Source organism: Eubalaena glacialis, chromosome 6, assembly GCF_028564815.1.
Source record: "Eubalaena glacialis isolate mEubGla1 chromosome 6, mEubGla1.1.hap2.+ XY, whole genome shotgun sequence".
Taxonomy (NCBI): Eukaryota; Metazoa; Chordata; class Mammalia; order Artiodactyla; family Balaenidae; genus Eubalaena; species Eubalaena glacialis.
In genome coordinates, this window is record NC_083721.1 from 135,596,655 (window position 1) to 135,624,002 (window position 27,348).

Consider the following 27,348-nt stretch of genomic DNA (forward strand, 5'->3'; position numbering starts at 1 on the left):
GCACTATTTACAATAGCCAGGACATGGAAGCAACCTAAATGTCCATCGACAGATGAATGGATAAAGAAGATGTGGTACATATATACAATGGAATATTACTCGGCCATTAAAAGGAATGAAATTGGGTCATTTGTAGAGATGTGGATGGACCTAGAGAGTGTCATACAGAGTGAAGTAAGTCAGAAAAGCAAATATTGTATATTAATGCATATATGTGGAATCTAGAAAAATGGTATAGATGATCTTATTTGCAAAGCAGAAATGGAGACACAGACATAGAGAACAAATGTATGGATACCAAGGGAGGGGGGAGGGGGGAGGAATTGGGAGATTGGGATTGACACATATACACTATTGATACTATGTATAAAATAGACAACTAATGAGAACATATTGTATAGCCCAGGGAAATCTGCTTAATGCACGTGGTAACCTAAGTGGCAAGGAAATCCAAAAAAGAGGAGATATGTGTAGCTGACTAATTTTGCTGTACAGTAGAAACTAATACAACATTGTAAAGCAACTATACTCCAATAAAAATTAACTAAAAAAAAAAAAGGATTGAATTATAAAGAAAAGAAAAGTGTGTTGGCAAGATGGGGATGAACAAGCTCACTGGAGCAAACTGTGTATGGGAAGTTGTTGGGTTGCAGAGCAACAGCCTGAAAGACCACCAAAATGAGTTTATAATGTTGGTTCGCTACAAATACCCTCCATTGTAGAGCCTATGTTTGAAATTTCAGTATGACAATTTCACCAGCACCTCTCCAACTCCCTGTGCCAAGGCCAAAAGAAACAGTGTGGACATAGTTGATTATTAATGTCTATTCTGACTGGGAAAGGGTGTGGAGTTAGCATGAGATTATCTGCAGAATTTGGCAGGGAGGAGGGGTGATGTAAAGACAAAATGTGAATGTGTTTCCAATCTCAGTCACATGCCAGCATTTTCAAGAGGCAAACACACAGTGAACAAGCCTAGACTGGGAGCAAACATACCTGAAGACCCAGACTCAGCTTTGTCTCTAATGCTGAACCTGCTCTGTCCCTTCAAGCAGGTTCTTCACATCATCAGGCATTGGTTTCCACAATGGTCAAATCAGAAATTTGAATTACATTATTCACTTTCAATTTTTGAACCATTGGAACTTTTTTTTTTCAAGCAAAATTTTCTTTGGAAGCCCGTATATAAAAAATTTCAAAGAAGAAGCAATAATAAAACAATAATAAAATAGTCTGATCGGAGCTGTGGAGCCATCTTCCTTTTTCATAGCTCTACAACTTCAGAGAATGAGCTCAGAAACCTCTTGATGAAATGATATCTAAAAATCTCTTAAAATTTCTAAAACAGTTGATAAGTTTTCTGGGCTACACAGTGCTGGGGGTTCAGGGCTCTGGTCTACCTAGGAATGTATGACATATGAGGCCTTTAAATTCCACTATCTCTGAGTAATTATATTTCAGTAGATTAATTATCTGTGACTGTTTTTTGGTCAATTCATTTTGCTTTTTAAAATTTTATTCTCTATTTTATAGATAATTTCCATGGAGGACATTTTGAGATCCATTTTAATCAAGTGCGAGTTCCTGCCACCAATTTAATACTAGGTGAGATAAGTTTGGGAAAGTGATTCTCTATTATTTTGTTTTAAAATATTTTCAGGGCTAAATCTGGAAAAGATACGAAGTATACCATAATTTAGATACTTTCCCCTCTTATTTACTCCATTTATAAAGGAAAATTTTTTCCTTTGGTGGATTTTCTTACATGGAATAATAAGATTTTATTTAAGTATTTGATGTGGTATCACATCAGTTGAAAACACAGCTAAATACAAAAATTATACAATTCAGAGCAACACACTTTTTCCTGAAACATGATCTTCAAACCTCTATTTGTTTTACTAAAACCTCATTACTTTCTGAATTCAAGTCATATACACATTAGAAGCATAAATAACTTTGAACACTGTATGCCTGGAATGACTCCATCCTCTTGCTTGTTGGAATCCTACTCATCCTTCAGGGAACACCTCTGATGCCACCTCTTTCAGGAAGGTTCTTGTGTTCCTCATCTCATCCACTCAACAAGCCCCTGATCCTGCCAGGCCCTAAGATTACCATGATGAACAGACAGCGTCTCCCTCCTTTGCCTTTCTTGTCCCCCTCCATATCCCTTATCCCTAGCATCCTTGCCCCTCTTCTAGGTTCTAAACTCGGGTCTGTGTCTTATCTACCATTGTAACCATTGCAGCACTAACAAAACAACTTATGCAGAGTAGGTACTCAAAAGACAGTTCTTAAATTTGATCCAAGTTTTTGTTGATGGTGGTTTAAAATATATAGAAATCAAAGTTCCATAAAGGTATAGTGAACCTTATTACAGAACTGACTTTTTTCCTACCGGAATGCCATTTTTATTGAGGGCAGCTCATTAGTTTCTCAGGATTTGTGTAAATAACAAAAGAAATAGGCTGTGGTCACGTTATCCTTTCTTTCTCACAGGTGAAGGTAGGAGATTTGAAATTGCCCAAGGCCGCCTTGGACCTGGCAGAATCCACCACTGTATGAGAACAATAGGTTTGGCTGAACGTGCTTTGCAGATCATGTGTGAACGGGCAAAACAAAGGGTGGCCTTTAAGAAGAAACTGTATTCACATGTAAGGATAATTACTTATTTGAATTTATTGTAGCCCAATGCACTACACTAACCTTGAACCAAAACAGCATTACTTGATCAGCAAGAGATTTCCTCTGCATAAACAAGGAGAACATATGTTTTCCACAAAACATATTTATGTCTGAATTTAAATACAGTCTGACCAGAGGTAGTTATCTTTGTGAAAGATTAAATAACTCTTTAAGTGCTTCAACACCTCAGCACACAGAGTGTGGACAATTCCTTCAACTTTCCCAGACTCTCGTTCTCTAGAGAACCTCATACAGTAGCCCTCTCTGTGGACATGAGAAGGCTGTTGTAAGGAGGAAGGAAGCCTTGCCTTTGGCTTTCTGGAAGGAATTAGGACAGATAAGTGGAGAGATATAGGAAAATAGCCTAAAACTCAGTGAAATAAGAGAGATATAAAAATGGAATGGACTGCTTTAAAAAGAAGTGAGCTTCCTGTCAATGGAGAAATGCAAGTAGAAATGGGATCAACATTTGGTGGGATGTTCATGATATTTTGAATTCTCATCTCTAAATTATGTACTACTGAGTCTGTTGCTTACAAAGTACAGTAAACAATATAGTTATATCCTTACATCCAGGCACTATAATCCAAATTAGAGAATATTTATCAAGAGAAAAAGAGACGGTACTTCCCTGGTAGCGCAGTGGTTAAGAATCTGCATGCCAATGCAGGGGACACAGGTTCGAACCCTGGTCCGGGAAGATCCCACACACCATGGAGCAACTAAGCCCGTGCACCACAACTACTGAGCCTGCGCTCCAGAGCCCACGAGCCACAGCTACTGAGCCTGTGAGCCACAACTACTGAAGCCCACGCACCTAGAACCTGTGCTCTAAAACAAGAAAAGCCACTGCAATGAGAAGCCTGTGTGCTACAATGAAGAGTAGCCCCCACTCGCCGCAACTAGAGAAAAACCTGCACACAGCAACGAAGACCCAATGCAGCCAAAAATAAATAAATAAATAAATAAATTTATTTTTTAAAAAAAAGAGGAAAAGACGCTATCATTTCAGACTTCCTTGCTTACAAGAAATGTTGAAGGGAGCTTTTAAGTTGAAATAGAAAACTTTTTAAGAGAAATGAGATATCCAAATCATCTCCCCAAAAGCCCTTCTAAATTTTAAGGAGGCAAGAAAAATTATTATTAAATATTTAATACTTATGATTGCTAACATGTAGTGTTAGGTCACACTTGTAGTGATAAAATTGTATTCTAAAGAACCTCGCTAGACATGTTTGCTGGACATGTGTTTTTTGGTACATTTTATAAGATTGTCACAAATGTACTTTACAACCCCTTGTAAAGTACATTTGTGACAATCATAAAAATTTTGCAGTATATTTTTTAACTTGAATTCCTATAGGCCATGTTTGCTTTTTTTTGAGATATTATTCAGCATATCTATGATTTAGTTGTAACATTGTTCTTATGGAAAAATAACAGCCTGCTTTATGGCACATACCTAGGAATAATTTGTGGAAGAACCCCTTTAGTTAACATTGAGGGCAAGGGTTCAGCTGTTAGATGGGCACTGTTGGAAGAGGTAAGAAGATGTGAATGTTTGAGGCCATGGATACAACTCCACAATGCTGCTGGAGTAGGAGCTAAAGAGTTGCTCACGGCATCAACTGTCACTTCTTACACTTTTCTCTTTTCAAGATTGCCTGGGAGGAGCTTCAAGATGGTGGAGGAGTAAGACATGGAGATCACCTTCCTCCCCACAAATACATCAGAAATACATCTACATTTGGAACAACCCCTACAGAACACCTACTAAATGCTGGCAGAAGACCTCAGACCTCCCAAAAGGCCAAAAACTCCCCACGTACCTGGGTAGGGCAAAAGAAAAAAGAAAAAACAGAGACAAAAGAATAGGGATGGGACCTGCACCAGTGGGAGGCAGCTGTGAAGGAGGAAAGGTTTCCACACACTAGGAAGCCCCTTCAAGGGCGGAGACTGCAGGTGTCAGAGGGGGAAACTTCAGAGCCACAGAGGAGAGCGCAGCAACAGGGGTGCAGAGGGCAAAGCGGAGAGATTCCCGCACGGAGGATCGGTGCTGACCAGCACTCACCAGCCCTAGAGCCTTCTCTGTTCACCCGCTGGGGCAGGTGGGGGCTGGGAGCTGAGGCTCGGGCTTCAGAGGTCAGATCCCAGGGAGAGGACTGGGGCTGGCTGCGTGAACACAGCCTGAAGGGGCTAGTGCGCCACAGCTAGCCAGGAGGGAGTCCAGGAAAAAGTCTGGAGCTGCCGAAGAGGCAAGAGACTTTTTCTTGCCTCTTTGTTTCGCGGTGCACGAGGAGAGGGGATTCAGAGCACCGACTAAATGAGCTCCAGAAACGGGTGCATCAGCGCAGACACCAGGAATGGGCATGAGACGCTAAGGCTGCTGCTGCAGCCACCAAGAAGCCCGTGTGCAAGCACAGGTCACTATCCACACCTCCCCTCCTGGGAACCTGTGCAACCCGCCACTGCCAGGGTCCCGTGATCCAGGGACAACTTCCCCAGGAGAACACACGGCGCACCTCAGGCTGTTGCAACGTCATGCCAGCCTCTGCCGCCACAGGCTCACCCCGCATTCTGTACCCCTCCCTCCCCCCGGCCTGAGAGGGCCACAGCCCCCTAATCAGCTGCGCCTTTAACCCCATCCTGTCTGAGCGAAGAACAGATGCCCTCAGGCGACCTACACACAGAGGCGGGGCCAAATCCAAAGCTGAACCCCAGGAGCTGTGCGAACAAAGAAGAGAAAGGGAAATTTCTCCCAGCAGCCTCAGAAGAAGCGGATTAAAGCTCCACAAACAACTTGATGTACCCTACATCTGTGGAATACCTGAACAGACAAGAAATCATCCCAAAATTGAGGTGGTGGACTTTGGGAGCAATGATATATATTTTTTTTCCATTTTCTCTTTTTGGGAGTGTGTATGTATATGTTTCTGTGTGTGATTTTGTCTGTATAGCTTTGCATTTACCATTTGTCCTAGGGTTCTATCTCTCCGTTTTCTTTTTTTGGTATAGTTATTAGCACTTATCATTGGTGGATTTGTTTTTTGGTTTAGTTGCTCTCTTCTTTCTTTTTTTTTTTTATTACTTAAATTTTTTTTTCAATAATTATTTTTTATTTTATTAATTTTATTTTATTTATTTATTTATTTTTCTTTCTTTCTTTCCTTTTTTCTCCCTTTAATTCTGAGCCATGTGGATGACAGGGTCTTGGTGCTCCAGCCAGGCATCAGGCCTGTGCCTCTGAGGTGGGAGAGCCGAGTTCAGCACATTGGTCCACCAGAGACCTCCCAGCTCCACGTAATATCAAATGGTGAAAATCTCCCAGAGATCTCCATCTCGATGCCAAGACCCAGCTACACTCAACGACCAGCAAGCTACAGTGTTGGACACCCTATGCCAAACAACTAGCAAGACAGGAACACAACCCCACCCATTAGCAGAGAGGCTGCCTAAAATCATGATAAGGTCACAGACACCCCAAAACACACCACCAGAGGCAGACCTGCCCACCAGAAAGACAAGATCCACCCTCATCCACCAGAACACAGGCAATAGTCCCCTCCACCAGGAGGCCGACACAACCCACTGAACCAATCTTGGCCACTGGGGGCAGACAGCAAAAACAACAGGAATTACGAACCTGCAGCCTGTGAAAGTGAGACCCCAAACACAGTAAGTTAAGCAAAATGAGAAGACAGAGAAATACACAGCAGATGAAGGAGCAAGGTAAAAACCCACCAGACCAAACAAATGAAGAGGAAATAGGCAGTCTACCTGAAAAAGAATTCAGAATAATGATAGTAAAGATGATCCAAAATCTTGGAAATGGAATGGAGAAAATACAAGAAACATTTAACAAGGAACTAGAAGAACTAAAGAGCAAACAAACCATGATGAACAACACAATAAATGAAATTTAAAATTCTCTAGAAGGAATCAAGAGCAGAATAACTGAGGCAGAAGAACGGATAAGTGACCTGGAAGATAATATAGTGGAAATAACTACTGCAGAGCAGAATAAAGAAAAAAGAATGAAAAGAATTGAGGACAGTCTCAGAGACCTCTGGGACAACTTTAAATGCACCAACATTTGAATTATAGGGGTCCCAGAAGAAGAAGGGAAAAAGAAAGGGACTGAGAAAATATTTGAAGAGATTATAGTTGAAAACTTCCCTAATATGGGAAAGGAAATAGTTAATCAAATCCAGGAAAGACAGAGAGTCCCATACAGGATAAATCCAAGGAGAAACACGCCAAGACACATATTAACCAAACTATCAAATATTAAATACAAAGAAAAAATATTAAAAGCAGCAAGGGAAAAACAACAAATAACATACAAGGGAATCCCCATAAGGTTAACAGCTGATCTTTCAGCAGAAACTCTGCAAGCCAGAAGGGAGTGGCAGTACATATTTAAAGTGATGAAAGGGAAAAACCTACAACCAAGATTACTCTACCCAGCAAGGATCTCATTCAGATTCGACAGAGAAACTAAAACTTTTACTGACAAGCAAAAGATAACAGAATTCAGCACCACCAAACCACCTTTACAACAAATGCTAAAGGAACTTCTCTACAAAGGACCTACAATAACAAACCCAAAACAATTAAGAAAATGGTAATAGGAACATACATATCGATAATTACCTTAAATGTAAATGGATTAAATGCTCCAACCAGAAGACCTACACTAGCTGAAAGGATACAAAAACAAAACCCGTATATATGCTGTCTACAAGAGACCCACTTCAGACATAGGGACACATACAGACTGAAAGTGAGGGGATGGAAAAAGATATTCCATGCAAATGAAAATCAACAGAAAGCTGGAGTAGCAATTCTCATATCAGACAAAATAGACTTTAAAATAAAGACTATTACAAGAGACAAAGAAGGACACTATATAATGATCAAGGGATCGATCCAAGAAGAAGGTATAACAATTGTAAATATTTATGCACCCAACATAGGAGCACCTCAATACATAAGGCAAGTACTAACAGCCATAAAAGGGGAAATCAACAGTAACACAATCATAGTAGGGGACTTTAACACCCCACTTTCACCAATGGACAGATCATCCAATATGAAAATAAATAAGGAAACACAAACTTTAAATGATACATTAAACAAGATAGACTTAATTGATATTTATAGGACATTCCATCCAAAAACAACAGAATACATTTTCTTCTCAGGTTCTCATGGAATATTCTCCAGGATGGATCATATCTTGTGTTACAAATCAAGCCTCAGTAAATTTAAGAAAATTGAAATCGTATCAAGTATCTTTTCCTACTACAACGCTATGAGACTAGATATCAATTACAGGAAAAAAGCTGTAAAAAATACAAACACATGGAGGCTAAACAATACACTACTTAATAACCAAGAGATCACTGAAACAATCAGACAGGAAATCAAAAAATACCTAGAAACAAATGAAAATGAAAACAGATGACCCAAAACCTATACGATGCAGCAAAAGCAGTTCTAAGAGGGAAGTTTATAGCAATACAATCCTACCTTAAGAAACAAGAAACATCTCAAATAAACAGCCTAACCTTACACCTAAAGCAATTAGAGAAAGAAGAACAAAAAACCCCCAAAGTTAGGAAGAGGAAAGAAATCATAAAGATGAGATCAGAAATAAATGAAAAAGAAATGAAGGAAACAATAGCAAAGATCAATAAAACTAAAAGCTGGTTCTTTGAGAAGATAAACAAAATTGATAAACCATTAGCCAGACTCATCAAGAAAAAGAGTTAGAGGACTCAAATCAATAGAATTAGAAATGAAAAAGGAGAAGTAACTACTGACACTGCAGAGATACAAAGGATCATAATCGATTACTACAAGCAAATCTATGCCAAAAAATGGACAACCTGGAAGAAATGGAAAAATTCTTAGAAAAGCACAACCTTCTGAGACTGAAAGAGGAAGAAATAGAAAATATAAACAGACCAATCACAAGCACTGAAATTGAAACTGTGATTAAAAATCTTCCAACAAACAAAAGCCCAGGACCAGATGGCTTCACAGGCGAATTCTATCAAACATTTAGAGAAGAGCTAAAACCTATCCTTCTCAAACTCTTCCAAACTATAACAGAGGGAGGAACACTCCCAAACTCCTTCTACGAGGCCACCATCACCCTGATACCAAAACCAGACACAGATGTCACAAAGAAAGAAAACTACAGGCCAATATCACTGATGAACATAGATGCAAAAATCCTCAACAAAATACTAGCAAACAGAATCCAACAGCACATTAAAAGGATCATACACCATGATCAAGTGGGGTTTATCCCAGGAATGCAAGGATTCTTCAATATATGCAAATCAATCAATGTGATACACCATATTAACAAACTGAAGAAGAAAAACCATATGATCATCTCAATAGATGCAGAAAAAGCTTTTGACAAAATTCAACACCCATTTATGATAAAAACCCTCCAGGAAGTAGGCATAGAGACAACTTACCTCAACCTAATAAAGGCCATATATAACAAACCCACAGCCAACATCGTCCTCAATGGTGAAAAACTGATACCATTTCCACTAAGATCAGGAACAAGACAAGGTTGCCCACTCTCATCAGTATTATTCAACATTGTTTTGGAAGTTTTAGCCACAGCAATCAAAGAAGAAAAAGAAATAAAAGGAATCCAAATCAGAAAAGAAGAACTAACGCTGTCACTGTTTGCAGATGACATGATACTATACATAGAGAATCCTAAAGATGCTACCGGAAAACTACTAGAACTGATCAATGAATCTGGTAAAGTAGGGGGTTACAAAATTAATGCACAGAAATCTCTTGCATTCCTATGCACTAATGATGAAAAATCTGAAAGTGAAATTAAGGAAACACTCCCATTTACCATTGTAACAAAAACAATAAAATACCTAGGAATAAACCTACCTAGGAAACAAAAGACCCGTATGCAGAAAAATATAAGACACTGATGAAAGAAATTAAAGATGATACAAATAGATGGAGAGATATACCATGTTCTTGGATTAGAAGAATTAGCATTGTGAAAATGACTCTACTACCCAAAGCAATCTACAGATTCAATGCAATCCCTATCAAACTACCACTGGCATTTTTCACAGAACTAGAACAAAAAATTCCACAATTTGTATGGAAACACAAAAGACCCCAAATAGCCAAAGCAATCTTGAGAAAGAAAAACGGAGCTGGAGGAATCAGGCTCCCTGACTTCAGATTATACCACAAAGCTACAGTAATCAAGACAGTATGGTACTGGCACAAAAACAGAAATATAGATCAATGGAACAGGATCCAAAGCCCAGAGATAAACCCATGCACATATGGTCACCTTATTTTTGATAAATGAAGCAAGAATATTCAATGGAGAAAAGACAGCCTCTTCAATAAGTGGTGCTGGGAAAACTGGACAGCTACATGTAAAAGAATGAAATTAGGACACTCCCTAACACCACACACAAAAATAAACTCAAAATGGATTAAAGACCTAAATATAAGGCCGGACACTATAAAACTCTTAGAGGAAAACATAGGCAGAACACTCTATGACATAAATCACAGCAAGATCCTTTTTGACCCACCTCCTAGTGAAATGGAAATAAAAACAAAAATAAACAAATGGCACTTAATGAAACTTAAAATCTTTTGCACAGCAAAGGAAATCATAGACAAGACGAAAAGACAACCCTCAGAATGGGAGAAAATATTTGGAAATGAAGCAACTGACAAAGGATTAACCTCCAATTTTAGAAGCAGCTCATGCAACTCAGTATCAAAAAAACAAACAACCCCATCCAAAAATGGGCAGAAGATAGAAATAGACATTTCTCCAAAGAAGACATACAGATGGCCAAGAAGCACATGAAAAGCTTCTCAACATCACTAATTATTAGAGAAATGCATATCAGAACTACAATGAGGTATCACCTCACACCAGCTAGAATGGGCGTCATCAGAAAATCTACAAACAGCAAATGCTGGAGAGGGTGTGGAGAAAAGGGAACCCTCTGGCCCTGTTGGTGGGAATGTAAATTGATGCAGCCACTATGGAGAACAGTATGGAGGTTCCTTAAAAAACTAAAAATAGAATTACCATATGATCCAGCAATCCCACTACTGGGCATATACCCAGAGAAAACCATGATTCAAAAAGACACATGCACCCCAATGTTCATTGCAGCACTATTTACAATAGCCAGGTCATGGAAACAACCTAAATGCCCATCGACAGACGAATGGATAAAGAAGATGTGGTACATGTATACAATGGAATATTACTCAGCCATAAAAAGGAATGAAATTGGGTCATTTGTTGAGACGTGAATGGATCTAGAGACTGTCATACAGAGTGGAGTAAGTGAGAAAGAGAAAAACAAATATCGTATATTAACGCATATATGTGGAACGTAGAAAAATGGTACAGATGAACTGGTTTTCAGGGCAGAAATTGAGACACAGATGTAGAGAACAAATGTATGGACACCAAGGGGGTGAAAGTGGCGGGGGCCTGGGGGTGGGGTTGTGATGAATTGGGTGATTGGGATTGACATATATACACTGATATGTATAAAATGGATGACTAATAAGAACCTGCTGTATAAAAAAATAAATAAAATTAAATTTTAAAAAAAGAAATAATACAGATAGAAACCTTGTACCTTTGATCCAGTTTCCCCCAATTGCAACATCTTATCAAACTATAATACATTATCAGAACCAAGATATTGTCATCAATACAGTCAAGATACATAACATTTCCATTACCACAAAGAACCCTCATGTTGTCCTTTTATAGCTGCACCCACTTCACTCTCACCCCTCCTTCCTCCTTAACTCCTGGCAACCACTAATCTGTTCTTCATCTTTATAATTTTGTCATTTCAGAAAAGAAATTATACAGTATTTAAACTTTTGTGGTTGGTTTTTTCATTCAGCATAATTCTTTGGAGATTCATCCAGGTTATATGTATCAGTAGCTTGCTTCTTTTTATTGCTGAGTATTATTCCTTGGTGTGGATTATCACAGTTTAACTATTCACCTGTTGAGGGATATTTGGGTTCTTTCCAGTTTTGAGCTGTTACAAATAAAGCTGCTATAAACATTCAAGTATAGGTTTTAGCATCAACTTAAGTCTTTATTTCTCTGGTATAAATGCCTAAAAACTCAGTTGCTGGGTCATACAGTAGTTGCATGTTTAGTTTTTTAAGAAACCACCAAACTGTCTTCCAGAATGACTATGCCATTTTTCATTCTCACCAGCTGTGTATGAGTGATCCAGTTTCTTAGTAGAACATTATGTGTAATGTTGGCTGTACTTTTTTTGTAGATGTTCTTTATTAAGTTGAATTCCCCTCTAAAACTAGTTTTCTGAGAGTTTTTATCATGAATGAATGTTGAATTTTGTCAAATGATTTTTCTGCATTAATTTGTATGACCATGTGGTTTTTTTTCATCTTGTTAATATGATGGAGTACATTGATGGATTTTCAATACTAAACTAGCTTTGCATCCTTAGAATAAACCCTACTTTGTCATTATGTATAATTCTTTTTATTTTTTTGGAAAGTTTTGGTTTTTTTAACATTTACTATTTATTTATTTATTTTGGCTGTGCCAGGTCTTAGTTGCAGCATGTGTGATCTTTAGTTGCAGCATGTGGACTTAGTTGTGGCACGTGGGTTCTTAGTTGAAGTATGCAGACTTCTTAGTTGTGGCATGCGAACTCTTAGTTGCTGCATGCATGCAGGATCTAGTTCCCCGACCAGGGATTGATCACGGGCCCCCTGCATTGGGAGCACAGAGTCTAACCCACTGGCCCACCAGGGAAGTCCCGAGAGTTATGTTTTATTTGGTGGAAATTTTTAGGACTTCAAGCCTGAGAGGCAGCATCTCAAGTAACCCTGAGAGAACTGTTCCTAGGAGGGAGCCAGGATATATAGGAGTTTTGTAACAAAGGGCAGGTAGTCTGAACGTCAAAGATTATTGTTAATTAAAGAATACCAGATTGTCTAGATTTATGTTAATTCTTCTTTAAACATTTGGTAGAGTTCTCCAATGAAACCATTTGGGCCTGGAGATTTGGTCTGGGGGTAGTTTTTAATTTACAATTCAGTTTCCTTAATAGTTATAGGGTTATTCACATTATCTATTTTATATTGAATGAATTGTGGTGGTTTGTATTTTTTGAGGAAGTGATCCATTTTGTCTAAGCTGTCAATTTTATGTGTTTAGAGTTGTTCATAATATTCTCCTGTTATTCTATTGATGTCTGCAGGGTCTTCAGTGATATTCCATTTCATTACTGAAATTTGTTATTTGTGCCTTCCTTTTCCTTTGTCTGTCTTGTTAGAGGTCTGTCAATTTTACTGGTCTTTTCAAAGAATATATATTAATTATTAATATATAAAATTATACAATATAATAATTGATATGACAACATTAACAAGATCTTTGTTTCATTGATTTTCTCTATATTTTTGTTTTGTTTTCAATTTTATTGATTTCTGCTATTTATCATATCCTTTCTTTTGCTTTCTTCAGACTTATTTTGCTCTTTTTTTCTAGGTTCTTGGTGCGGTAGCAAGGAGTATTGATGTGAGACTTTTCCTCTTTTCTAATCTATGTGTTTAGTGCTGTAAATTTTCCTCTCAACATTGCTTTACCTGTATTCCACAAATTTTTATGTATTGTATTTTTATATTAATCCCATCAGTGTATTTTTCAATTTTCCTTGAGATCCTCTTTTTAAAAAATTTTTAATTAATTAATTTGTTTATTTTAATGCTATTCTTTAAAAAATTTTTTTGGTCTATTTTCTCTCTGTGGTTCAGATTGGGCAATTGCTATTGTCCTGTCTTCCAGTTCACTGATTTGTTCCTTTGTCCCCTCCATTCTGCTGTTGAGCCCATCCACTGAGCTTTTTATTTAAATGGTTATATTTTTCAGTTACAAAATATCCATTTTTTTCTTCTTTATTTCTTCTTAGTAATTTCATTACTAAGACTTAAGTTCCTTTGCTGAGGCTTTCTATTTTCTCATTTGTTTCAGTTGTGTTTCTATTTACTGATTGAAGCATTTTTATCATAGTTGCTTTAAAATCTTTGTCAGAAATTATAACATTTCTGTCATCTCAGAGTTGTCATCATCATAAATTTTGAGACTTCCTGGGTTTTGGCATAACAAATAATTTTTTATTAAAACCTAGACATTTTCATATTATGTTATGAGATTCTGGATCTTATTTAAACTTTCTATTTTAGCTGGGTTTCTCTGACACTGCTCTGTTAGAGGAAGGGGTTGCACCTCGTTACTGCCAGGCAGAGGTAGGTAGAAGTCCAGCTTCCTGCTCAGCCTCCACTGGTAGCTGAGGAAAGGGGTGCATTCTCATCACTGGGTGGTCCCCAATGACATCATAGAGGGGAGGGAACTTGTTCCTGGTGTTGCTCCTTACTTGACACTCTCTGTCTGATACCACCCTGGCAGGGGTGTTGAGGTACCTCATCTCAGCACTCACGAGGGTGGAAGTCTGTGCTGGCTTGAGTAGGAGTGGGGCCAGTGCTTTTTTCTTTAGTATTGGCTTGGGTAGAGTGGTTATTCTCTAAGTTTTCTGTCTTTCTAGCTGCCCCTTCCCAATCCTTCAGCTAAAGACAGTATTTGTTGAGGCTGTTTTTTGTTTGATTTTTGTCTGTGCTCATTGGTATTTCCAGGTTGCTGGCTTCTTCAGCTCCAAGTCTGGGATATATGAGACAAAGAGGAAATGGAGGGAACTTACTACCATGTTGTTCTTCTGTTCCCAAAGTCCCTGGCCAGTCTGGCTTCTTCTCTCTACCTTTCAGAGTCTTCTTGTGTTTGTTCTTTGGATGATGCCCAAGATTTTAGTTGTACTTTGCAGGAGGAATAGGGAAAAGTACATCTATTCCATCTTCCTGGAAATAGAAGTCTTTGGAAATACCAATTTCATAATTTGTGCAAGTATTCTATAAACCACAATGTGGAGCTCTCTGGGAAAACCTGAACTGGAGAATGGGGACTGGTGCTGAAGCTGAGGTAGAGTCTGCTCCACTCTAGATCTGGGGCTTGGGAAACACACACTCAGGCATGTATGCAGAGCACATAAATTTAGCAACTTAGATGAAATGGATCAATTCCTCAAAAGCCACAAAATACCAAAACTCACTGAATGTGAAATAGATAACCTGAATGGTTCTACAACTATTAAAGAAGCTGAATACACAGTTTAAAATATCCTGAGAAAAGAAATCTTCAGGCCCAAATGGTATCACTGGTAAATTCTGCTAAACAGTTAAAGAAGAAATAACACAAATTCTACACAATCTCTTCCAGAAAAACGAAGAGGAGGAAGCACTTGCCAACTCATTTATGAGACCAGAATTACACTAATCCAAAACCAGACAAGAACAAACTACAGACCAGTATAGATGCAAAAACCTAGCAAATGTAATCCAGCAATATGTAAAAAGGACAACCAAGTGAGGTTTATCCCAGGAATGCAAGGCTGATGCATATTCAAATATCAATCATTAAGAAAATTAATCATTGTAATGTGCCATATTAACAGCCTAGAAAAGAAAAACCACATGATCATATCGATTGATAGAAAAAGGCACTTGACAAAATTCAGCATCTATTCATGATAAAGCTCTCAGCATACTAGAGATAGAAAGGAATTTATTTAACCTGATACGGAGCATCTAAAAATTCTACAGCTAACATCGTACTTAAAAATGAAAGACTGAATGTTTTCATTCCCAAGATTGGGAACAAAGCAAGGATGTTTACTCTCACCACTGCTCTTTTTTTTTTTTTAACACTTTTTAAAATTTTATTTATTTATTTATTTTTAGCTGTGTTGGGTCTTCATTGCTGCATGCAGGCTTTCTCTAGTTGGGGCGAGCGGGGGCTACTCTTCATTGCAGTGCGCAGACTTCTCATTGCGGTGGCTTCTCTTGTTGCTGAGCATGGGCTCTAGGTGTGCAAGCTTCAGTAGTTGTGGCACGTGGGCTCAGTAGTTGTGGCTCATGGGCTCTAGAGCATAAGCTCAGTAGTTTTGGCACACAGGCTTAGTTGCTCCACGACATGTGGGATCTTCCCGGACCAGGGCTCGAACCCATGTCCCCTGCATTGGCAGGTGTATTCTTAACCACTGCGCCACCAGGGAAGTCCCATCACCACTGCTCTTTATCATCATAGAGGAAGTCTTAGCCATTGTGGTGGGACAAGAAAAAGAAATAAAGTGCATAGTTGGGGGAAAAAATAAATAAAACTGCCCCTCTTTGCAGACAACATGATTGTGTAGAAAATCCTTAGGAATCTACCAAACAAAACAAAACAATCCTCCTAGAACTAATAATAAGTGAGTTTAGCAAAGTCATAGGATTGAATCAACACATAAAATTAATTTTATTTCTGTATACTAGCAATGAACAATTTTATTTCTGTATACTAGCAGTGAACAATCGGAAGCTGAAATTTTTTAAATACCATTTACAATAGACTAAGAAAGGAAATAGGTACAAATCTAACAAAACATGTATAGAATCTACATGCTAAAAATTATAAAAGTGTAAAAGAAACCAAAAGAAGCCTAAATAAATACAGAGAAATACTGTGTTCATGGATTGGAAGGCTAACATAGTAAAGATGTGAGCTATTCTCAAATTGATCTATAGATTTAATGTAATTCCAATCAGAATCCCAGCAGAACATTTTTGTAGATATAAGCAAGTTGATCCTAGAATTTATATGGAAATGAAGAGAAACTAAAATAATAAAACAGTTTGAAAAAGAAGAGTAAAGTTGGAGGAATCACAGTATCTGATTGAAGACTTACCGTAAGCTACGACAAGACAGTGTGGTATAAGGAGAGACACATAGGTCTTTGGAACAGAATAGCAGGTCTAGAAATAGACTCATAAAAACATGGGTCAATTGACTTTTTTATATAGGTGAAAATATCACGAAGATAAAAGTCTCCTGACCTGGTATTAGGCAAAATGTTCTTAGACATGCACCAAAAACATGACACATAAGGGAAAAAAATCGACAAATTGGACTTCATTAAAATTGAGCACTTTGGCACTATGAAAGTCACTATTAAGAGAATGAAAAAAGCTATGGACTGGGAGAGAGTGTTTGCAAATTGCCTATCTAACAAATGACTGAATAATGAACTCTCTAAGCCCAGCTCTCTAAGCCCAATTTAAAATGGGCAAATGACTTGAACAGACTTGTCACCAAACAATTTATAAATGGCAAATAAACACATCAAGAGGTGACCAATATCATCAGCAATTAGGGAAATGCAAATTAAAACCACCATGAGATATCTCTGCACATTGTTAAAATGGCTAAAATTTAAAAATACTGATGATAGCGAGTGCTGATGGTTTGGAGAGTAACTGGAACTCATATACTGCTGGTGGGAATGCAAAATGGTACAGTCACTCTGGAAAACTTTGATGGCTTCTTATAAGTATTTACCACATGACCTAACAATTCCACTCCTGGCATTTGCTTTAAAAAATGAAAAGGTATGTTCACACAGAAACCCATATACAGATATTTACAGAAGCTCTGTTAATAATTCACCAAAAACTGGAAACAACCCAAATGTCCTTCAACAGGTGAATGGAAAAACAAATCGTGGTACATCCCTACAATGGAATACTACTCAGTGATAAAGAGGCATGGACAGTTGATACACAGAACAATTCGGATGAAATTCAAAGGAATTATGCTGAGTGAAGGAAGCCGGCCTCTAAAGAATACATGCTAAATGATTCCATTTATATGACATTCTGGAAAAGGCAAGTATAATAACTGAGAACCATTCAGTGGTTGCTAGAGGGCAGAAGTAGGGCTAAAAAGAGGCAGCATGAGGGAGTTTTTGGGGGGAGATGAAACTGTTCTGTATCGTGTTTGTGGTTATACCAGTATATACATGTGTTAAAATTCATAGAACTGTTCACCAAAGAAAAAGTTCATGTTTACTATATAAATAATAGTAATAACACAGCAAAGGATGCTGGACCATTCTCACACTGAAATATCTTAGGAATTATCTAGATTGTCAATAAGCAGGCCCACCACCTTACATTTAACCAAGTTTCAATGGGAGTGTGCAGTTAGCATTCAGAAGGGCCAGTAAGGAGTGTCCTGGCAATAAGACAATTGCTCAGTTAGACCATCTTGACTTTAGACACCAGGATATCCAAAATAAATTATTTTTCTGAGCAAATAAAGTTTTTTTCTAAAATCCGCCAATGTCACCTGCAGCATTCCATGGGTATGTGGCTGGCTGGTTATTTCAAACAAATTAACTCTTCCATTTAAAAATATATAGAGGACTTCCCCGGTGGCACAGTGGTTAAGAATCTGCCTGCCAATGCAGGGAACACGGGTTCGAGCCCTGGTCCGGGAAGATCCCACATGTCGTGGAGCAACTAAGCCCATGCGCCACAACTACTGAGCCCTCATGCCACAACTACTGAAGCCCGCATGCCTAGAGCCTGTGCTCTGCAACAAGAGAGGCCACCACAATGGGAAGCCCATGCACCACAACGAAGAGTAGCCCCCACTCACTGCAACTAGAGAAAGCCCGCATGCAGCAACTAAGACCCAACGCAGCCAAAGATAAAATAAATAAATATATTAAAAATATATAATAAAAATAAAAATATATAGAGTAAGGCTTGAGAACAGTCCTTGGCGTAGAGGATGTTTTCACCAAACTACCAGTCTGTGTTACATGTGGACCTCAGACACCAGCTTATCTCCTCCTTCTTCTGCTGCCCTTTGCTCCCCTGCAGGAGGTGGTGGCTCACTGGATCGCTGAAAGCCGCATTGCCATTGAGGAGATCCGCTTGTTGACCTTGAAAGCTGCCCACAGCATTGATACTCTGGGCAGCTCTGGTGCTATGAAGGAGGTGAGGCCCCTTGGACCACCATCGGCCAAGCCTTCTCCAAGAAGTTTGTCCCACTCTTGGGGCATTCCAGGTTTCATGGTGCCTTGAGGGCACTCAGAATATCGGAAGCTTCCATGTGATTTCGGTTTAAAAATTATAAATGTATAATTTATACATTTATACAATCACCCTTGCTAGTTTTCCTTTCACTGGGCTGCTTTAGGGAATGATTTTCAGGATGCAGAATATCTTCAGCTTTCTTGAGATGCAGCAACAGAATGTAGAGAAGGTAGAGAAATACCAAACTTTATACTGACTTGGAATTTTACCCGGTATGTTAATTTCTGCTAACCTCTTGACCTTGGGCAAAGTATCTGACCTGTCTGCCTATGGCCTAGGGTTCTAGCGAAGACTGACCAAGTTGATACAGAATGCAGAGCACTGTGCTTCCACCTAGAAATGTTTCATAGAAGACACCTCTCGTCCCCTGCCTTCTTATGTTTCTGGCTTATTTGGAATAAGAACGTGATTGTTTAATTATAAAAGCAATGAAATTGCCAAGGGAAAACTGATTATCGAAGACTTTTTAACTCTTTATGATCCCTAAGGTGATGAATGTCACTTATCAGTTGCCTGAAATCCTTTCAGAAACAAGACAATGCAAGTAATAAATAAGTTAATAAAATGTGATTTGGAAGAGATATCTCTTTCCAAAAGGTCTGTGTTGACTGAAATATGTCCGTTAGCTGCATTAGTGGATCTTTGTTGGCTTTCATCAAAGATCGTGTTTCAGTGGTGTGTGTATGTGGGAAAGTTCCCTTGTTTCTTTTCACAAAGAAAATACAGATTATATCAAATTTTATCACATTGTGTATTGTCTAAGAAAGGAACATTCTTTTTATATCTTGTTTATGTAGATTGCAATGATTAAAGTGGCTGCCCCTCGGGCCGTCTGCAAAATTGTTGACCAGGCCATCCAAGTGTGTGGAGGTGCCGGTGTTTCCCACGAATACCCTCTGGCTAACATGTGAGTAGATGTCATTTAATCACCATCTACATTTGATGGGCTTGGAGTTAAAAATCTACAGATGGCTTGATACTAACTGTTTATGAAGAAAATAAAGATAACTAACTTACTTTAAAGCATAATTGAAGGCTAACTGAGGCAATATAGGTATTTTACTATAGAGCTCAGTACCAATAAATAGTTTTATGATTACAATTGTCATTTCACTCAACCATGTTCACTTTTACACTGAGAAGATGCACTGAGGGTTCCTGGGCTGTAAATAACTCATGGGGGTTCACCCTGGAACAGGAAGGAGAGGAGGGGAGCAGAGCAAGGCTTAGGTATGCACTTAGGACACTTTACCACCCACACCCGGAGGCCGTGGCCAGACTGCGGCAGTGCATGCCAGCCACCATCTCATGTCCACATGTGCTTGCTGGGATCAAGAAGGAATACTCTCTACTGCCCATCACCACCGGGCATGGTGCCACCTTCTCTCTCACACTGGAGATAAGAGTCTGGTGCCCCATCAGTTTATCCCCCATCAATTTTTAATAAGAAAGAACTAAATATATAGTACTATATATTTATAGTATATAAATGTTATATATTCTTCATGGCCTGTGGATTACCTAAAATATCTCCTAGTTCTAGCAAATACTAGTACCTACAGCAAACCAAGACTGAGATTAAGCCCACTGCACTGTGCCATTTAAGATTCCACTCCCAAGATGAGGACTTGAAAATGGCATTTCACAAACCCTTGGGCTGACTTTCCTTCATTTTCCCTGTGCAATTTTCTTATCACTGCCTTGGCGAGATTTCAAACAATAATAATCTTGGCTTAGAATCACAGTGACTGATGTTAAAGCATCAAGTTCCTCTTTGATAAGTCCTGCCATCCCCGCTATTTGTGTTTTGGCAGGTATGCCCTAACGCGAACTTTGCGCTTAGCAGATGGGCCCGATGAAGTTCACCTCTCGGCAGTCGCAAAAATGGAGCTGTGGGACCAAGCCAGAAGCCTGAGGGCCAAGATGTAGAATTCATTGGCTCCAGCATTTGTATCTCATTCAGCTTTTGCAGCAGTTTAAGCACAGGATTAATTACTCACTTTGGTAAAGATTTGAGCATCTGTTTTATCAATGGGTTTTGTCATTTCAAGGGTCACACTTAAAATCGTATAATTTCAAGGGTTTCAGTGAAAAAGGAAATTTCATAGCTGTTGTCATTCAGTCTAACACCTAAGTGTATAGCATTTATTTTTTAAACACTCCTCTTGTGAAGAAATCATGAAATAAATTGGCGAACTAAAGCATAGCATAAAAATATTTTCACTTTTTTACTTTCAGGAATTGTTCCATTTAAATAAATAGTCAAGGAATATTTAATCACTACTTTGTAAAAAATATTGTGGGATCCCCTTTTTAACATTGGTTTTAGGGGCTGGTTTAACACTTTGTGGTAATGTTTGCCCTGGAGAAGGATGGATGACTGATTGGGTCATTTTAGAGTTTGTATTGCTATAAGCCTCTTCATAATACAACAGGAAGTATTTATACATAAAATCTGATTGTTACTAGAGGACATGGCATCTTATGAGAAAATATAATTAAGAAAAATTTTAATTATGTATAAAATGTTGATGCTAACAGTGGATAGTTTAACCTACAAGAAAGTTATGCAGTTTTGAGAGGAGATTAAAGACAGTGTTCTCTGAACACCATTCTGTTAATAGCAACACCCTAAGCCAACATCATTGGGGCACTTTAAGTCAGCGCTGCCGAGGACTGCAGCCCGGGCCATGTTGTAAGTCTTGAGCACCTGAATTGTGGTCAGCATAACTGAGGAACTAAATTTTTGATTTTTTAAAATTTTAATTAATCTAAATACAGATTCTCAACTCAGTTACTGGAAAACTTTTAAGTATGCTTGGAATAACTTGGGTATGTGAATTGTCTTTTGCAAATATAAATTTTATGAAATCTAAATACGGAGCAAGTATTTTGAATGAAAATTTAACATCCAAATTAAGAAAGTATACAATATATACCAGATTTTGAAGACTCAGTATGAAAAAAAAATTAGATGTCTCATTAATACTTTTTTAATATTGATTACGTGCTGAAATGGTAATATTTTGGATATATTGAGTTAAATAAAATATATTATTTAAATTAATTTTACCTGTTTCTTGTTACATTTTTAGTTTGTGGAATTGGAATAGTTACTGGCAAATTTTTTTAATTTTCAAAAGAAAGTATTTTGAGTTTGGAAAGCTTTAAAACTGTTTTATTAGAAAGCATACACATCACATGAATTTATTGATGCATAGAGATTATTTCAATCATTATTTAAATGTCATCTTGGAGTGGGGTTAGGGCCAGACATTTATGAAGCCCATGTCATGTGGGCTTTGTAAACATTTGCCTTTGAGCCTTAACCTCGCTGCACCTCGTATTTCCTTTTGTATGTTGGGATTAACTTTTAAACCTAGAGGACCCTTATCTACTGAGGGCTTGTGTGAGAATCACTGAAGCCATATAGAAGCACTTTGATACTTGTGAACCACAATAAAGTACTTTATAAGGCATCCTTATTTAAAGTGGATAAAATCTTATAACCCAAGCTGGTCAACCTTATTACTAGTTTTAAAAGCTGCGACTTAGGAGAAATCAGGATTGTTTCTGAACAATTAGAATTAAAAGTTATATCTGGTAGTTGTAATTTCGTGATGATTTTTTCTTCTTTGAGAAAAACTGGCTATATTGGTGGTTGATTCATTTCAGTTGATCTGTTTTTATCTATGTCTGTCACATCCACAGCCATCCCCCCATGTGATCCATATTCACCTCTCTCACCTACCTTTAATTTATTCAGATAAAATCATGTTAAAAAAGAGTAGTAAAAGTTGTTGAAACAGAAAATTCCAGTCTCCAAAGGATAAAGTAAGATCAAGGGAACTATGCCTCAGTCACAGTGAGTGAATGACTGACTGTAAACATGGGAGTGGCAGGGCCATTTCTGGGGTCTCCTCAGGCTGTCACTGCAGGTCACTCTGAGCAGTCCACCCAGGACAGTCAGCCAGGTTTGCCAAGAATTTGAACCCACACAGCTGTAAAATGAGAAGTAGCCCTTCAGGGTGACCCCACGCGGGAAGGCAGGAAGAAGGGGAGAGCTCACCAGTCAGGGCTTTACCCAAGATTTGCAGTGTGGGCAGCAGCAGGGGAGGAGGGGCTATGGCTGCCCGACAGGAAGTCACCATAAAGCTCTACACATAAGCAGTCACAGAAGGTGTGGCAGTGCTTAGCCAAGGGAGCAGCCAGTTAAGGATCTCTGGGAGTTGATGTTCTAACCTCTTAAGAACACACAAGAGAAATTTCAGCTGATCACGGGGGAGCTGATTTCCTCATCAACCTGTTTACAAGGCTTCCCCCAGGTCCACGTCACTCCAGCTCTTCCCACAACTCTGGTCTACTTACATGTCATAGGCATGTGTGCATTTTGTCGAAGAAAATTAAAGTGGGTGACAGCAGCAAAACCAATAGTAGCATGTAGGTGATTCAATAGATAGGCTGCATAAGGCTTGCAGACAAATACATCTCCCATTTTTCTTGAATTAAGCTACAACAGTTGCTGGGAAATTCAGAAGAAGGCACTTCTCACCCAGGCTTCTGAAGGATTTAAATTAGTAAAGTTCTTAAATAAAGGATATTATAAAATGAAATGTATTTAAGAAAATGACTGCTATGAACAAATGCTTGATTTCAGTCAAGCCAAGTAGCCTCAGCCAGACCTCTCTTTTTCCCAGGCGCCTGATGATCCCTCCCCAAAGGGTGCACCAAAGGGTGCAGGCGAAGCAGTGGGCCTCCTGTTAGCACTTGGGACCAATGTTTGTCTGTTGCACCTATTTCCCCACTCTCCCTTTGCCTGGATTACTGTGGTAGTCTTCTAACTGGGCTTCAGATCTGTTCTCATAGCGGCCAGCCTGAACCTCTCAAAATGCTGCAGTGGCTTTCCATCTCACTAGGAATAAAACCCTAACCCTCACCTTGGCCGACAAGGATCCACCTGAGCTTGTCCCCAGTACCTCTCTGCGCTCACCCACCTGCCTCCCTCTAAACAGCCTCTGGACTGTGCTTCCAACAGACCAGACCACCACAGCTGGGCCTTGGAGTCTTGGCTCTCACTCTTTTCTCTGCCTGGGAAGACCTACCCTGAGATTACCAGATGCCTGCTCCAAAGTCACCTTGTCGAAAGGTCCTTTCTTGAGCACTTGTTCTGAACTAGCACCACCTGCTAGCACCACTCTCTAGCCTCTTTACCTGCCATTCTTTTCACAGCACTTATCACTTGACATATCTACTTATTTATGGTCTGTCTTCTCACTAGAGTCCACTTTTTTTGTGTACTGGAACCATGTCTGGCTGGTATGCACTCAAAAAAAGTATGAATGAATGAATTCATGTGCATGGATGCTCTCCTTGTCCCTGATTTGCAGTTGTTGAGAGGGCAAATCATTTACTTATAGGTCTGCAAACAGAACAGAGCAGAAGCCTGAGCACCAGCCCATGAACACAGTGGTTGGACAACAGACCCAGAGTGGGTTACGGGTAACTGGAGAAACACTGGGGCTGAAAAGGGATATTAGAGCCCCAGCAGTGTGGGGCGCACAGCAGTTTGGACAGATCAGTTGATGAAATAGGTGTTTAATGAGTATTTTAACAATTCAGAGAATGCATGTTTACTTTTTTAAATTTTCTTGATGTGGAATGCAGCCTAAGCAGCCAGAGTGCTGTGATCAGCTCGAGGTACAGAGGGAAGTCAGAGTAACTAAGAAAAACAAAGCCACATTCAGTAATTGTTCGAATTTTCCAAATAAACAGTATTCTGGGAAGTGTCCTCACTTAATTCAGGGCATCCAAAGAGCATTCAGGGTTTATGATCCTGACAATATTTTTATTTCTTTTTTTGTTATCTCTTTCTCATTGTGATTATGTGATTATCATGAAGAAAATCCACAAACATTCTAGCGTAAGAGTGTGGTTGCGATAAGCTCTGTGAAACAAGGGCTTTTATCTGCCTTATCTTCACCCCAAAGTATGTGAAGAAACAAAGGGTGATTGTCCTGAGCAGTGCCTCTCTGGGGCCCGCCTGACTGTCAGGTGGAGAATGGCATGTGGCCAGAAGCTCCTTTGCCCTCTGCGTCGATGGTTGTTACCAGCTGGTAGAAAGTCTCGTTTCACTCTTTTAAACGAGTGAAAGTGGAGGCTGCAGATGCCTCCTCGCCCCCCTGCCCTGGCCTCTCTGACTTCCGTTTCTACTGGTTTTTCCTTACTGCATACCAGCCATACCGGCCTTCTGCTGTTCCTCGGATGCCCCAGATTTTTTTAAAAATTAGAAACGATATATATTGTTTCCTGTTAAAATAGGGCACTCTTATGAGAAACAAATGTGCAAAAAGAACATTCCTGTGTTTTCTCACTTATCCCAACAGACCTGGACTATTGATTCCAAACCTTCCTCACTCTGTACAGAGGAAGGCTCTCCACCTACTCCCAGGAAATTAAGCTACTCTAGTTTTAACTTTGATTACTCGCATTCATGAAAAACAGATCAAAACCCAACTGTTAAAAGGCTACCTGTCCCTAGGCACACAGGCCCAGTCCACTTGGATTGACAGACAGACGTGAGCCTCAAGTCCACATCCCCCTGTGCAGGCCAGGATTAGAGGTACCCTGGTAGTCAAGTGGGTGCTGCTGGCTAGGGATTGAAGAAGACCCCAGCTCCTGGTCAGCTGGCTGAAAACTTGCAGCCTCCAGTGAGAGGCTGAGATCCCTCCTTTTTTTTTTTCTTGTAAATTTTATGTATTTATTTTTGGCTGCGTTGGGTCTTTGTTGCTGCGCATGGGCTTTCTCTAGTTGCGGCGAGTGGGGGCTACTCTGTTGCGGTGCACGGGCTTCTCATTTTGGTGGCTTCTCTTGTTGCGGAGCACGGGCTCTAGGCCTGCAAGCTTCAGTAGTTGTGGTGTGTGGGCTCAGGAGTTGTGGCTCACGGGCTCTAGAGCGCAGGTCAGTAGTTGTGGTACACGGGGTTAGTTGCTCCGCAGCATGTGGGATCTTCCTGGACCAGGGCTTGAACCTGTGTCCCCTGCATTGGCAGGTGGATTCTTAACCACTGCGCCACTAGGGAAGCCCTGAAGTCCCTTCTTAGCAAGGAATATTTTGGGTGAAGTAGGGCACCCATCTGGCCACAAACGGTATCTGGTCTAGAAGCTACGTAAATTCTCTTGTGATCCCTTAAACCGACAAAAGTGAATTCAAGTTTCAAAGTTATACAAAGTAGAGAATGTCATTAAGGCAAGGGTCTCATCATGTCCTCACACAGACTCTGACCCCCCCCCCCTCCTCCGGACCACTGCTCCTTGTGGGCAACAGCTTCCAGTGTCCAGAAGCCTTGAGCAGCCTTCAGCCTCACAAGTTGGGGGAGGCCCAACACCACATTCTCAAGGCTTGCTCCCTTCCTGTAAATGTAACATTCTAGGTGTTCCCTCTGTGATCACCCTATCTAAATGTCTCTGCCCTTCTAACACACACACACACATACACACACACATGCACACACTCCTTACCCCCTTCCCTGGTTTGGCTTTCTCCTGAGAATGTCCATCTTGTAACATACTATGTATCTTTCTTTTTTATTTGGCTTATTATCCCCCCCATTTCCCAATAAGAAGTATACTTGTGTGTTTGTCTCACTGCTACACACTTAGTGTCTAGAACAATGCCCAGGGAGTGCTTAATAAATCCTCACTAAACATCTGTTGACTGCTGGAGTGCAAGGATCCCAGGAACTTTGCTTTCCTTTCCATCGGAAGTATGGTATCACAAGCTCCTGTTTACTCACTGGCCATGCAGATGCTTAAAAGAAGATGCTCTAAAGCCATGCTTCTCAATCCTGGCTGAGCATCAGAATCCCCTGAGGAGTTTGAGCTGCCCCAGCCCAGCCCCAATCCAGTGCTGGTGATGGTGACTTCAGTGGTAACTGATGCACCAGGGATTCTGGAGAAACGAGGGCCTAGAGACTCACTCCCTGCAAATCCTGGTCATATCTGTTTTTGGGTGTCTGGCTGAAAACCCCGGGAAGAGACTGGCTAACGTGTGCTAAAGGGAATCTGCTAGGTGGGCATGGAAGCAGAAGACCAAGAAAGCCTGGAAGGTCTCACCAGGAAAGGACACAGGGAGGGAGAGTGACCGACAAGCAGGGCTGACCTCCCTTGGCCTACCCCCACTCAGTCTGCGCCTCGCCCGCTGCCTCACCCGATCAGGCTCTGAGGAGCGGCTGGTTGGCCAAGCTCAGCTCACAGGCCACTGGGGCCTGTCCTGGAATAGGGAGAGAAAAGAGAAATATAGTGCCTGCCACATGTGTGATTTTAAATTGTCTAGTGCCACATTTAAAGAAGTACAAAGAAACGTGAGAAATTAATTTTAATAATATATTTTATTTAAGCTAATATACCCAAATATTATCATTTCAACACGTAATCAATATAAAAAATTACCAGTAAGATATTTTGCACTTTCCCCCCCAAAATCCAGAGTATATTTTACATTTACAACACATCTCAATTTGGAAGCTAACTTTTCAATGGAAATACTTGAACTGTAAAAAGTTAACTGTCTGTGGGTTTCATAAAATTTATA

The 27,348-nt window shown here is 39.7% G+C and overlaps 1 protein-coding gene across 1 annotated transcript in view; it reads left to right on the plus strand.

The window, feature by feature from the left end:
* ACAD11 (acyl-CoA dehydrogenase family member 11) overlaps window positions 1-20,834 on the plus strand; it is a 100,085-nt gene extending 79,251 nt beyond the window's left edge. Inside the window, exons 16-20 of the mRNA XM_061194668.1 lie at window positions 1,534-1,605; window positions 2,503-2,657; window positions 18,544-18,660; window positions 19,557-19,666; window positions 20,574-20,834. Coding sequence (XP_061050651.1) covers window positions 1,534-1,605; window positions 2,503-2,657; window positions 18,544-18,660; window positions 19,557-19,666; window positions 20,574-20,688 — 569 coding nt within the window. The 3' untranslated portion in view covers window positions 20,689-20,834. The remainder of the gene's footprint in view (window positions 1-1,533; window positions 1,606-2,502; window positions 2,658-18,543; window positions 18,661-19,556; window positions 19,667-20,573) is intronic.
* The last annotated feature ends 6,514 nt before the right edge of the window (window positions 20,835-27,348 follow it).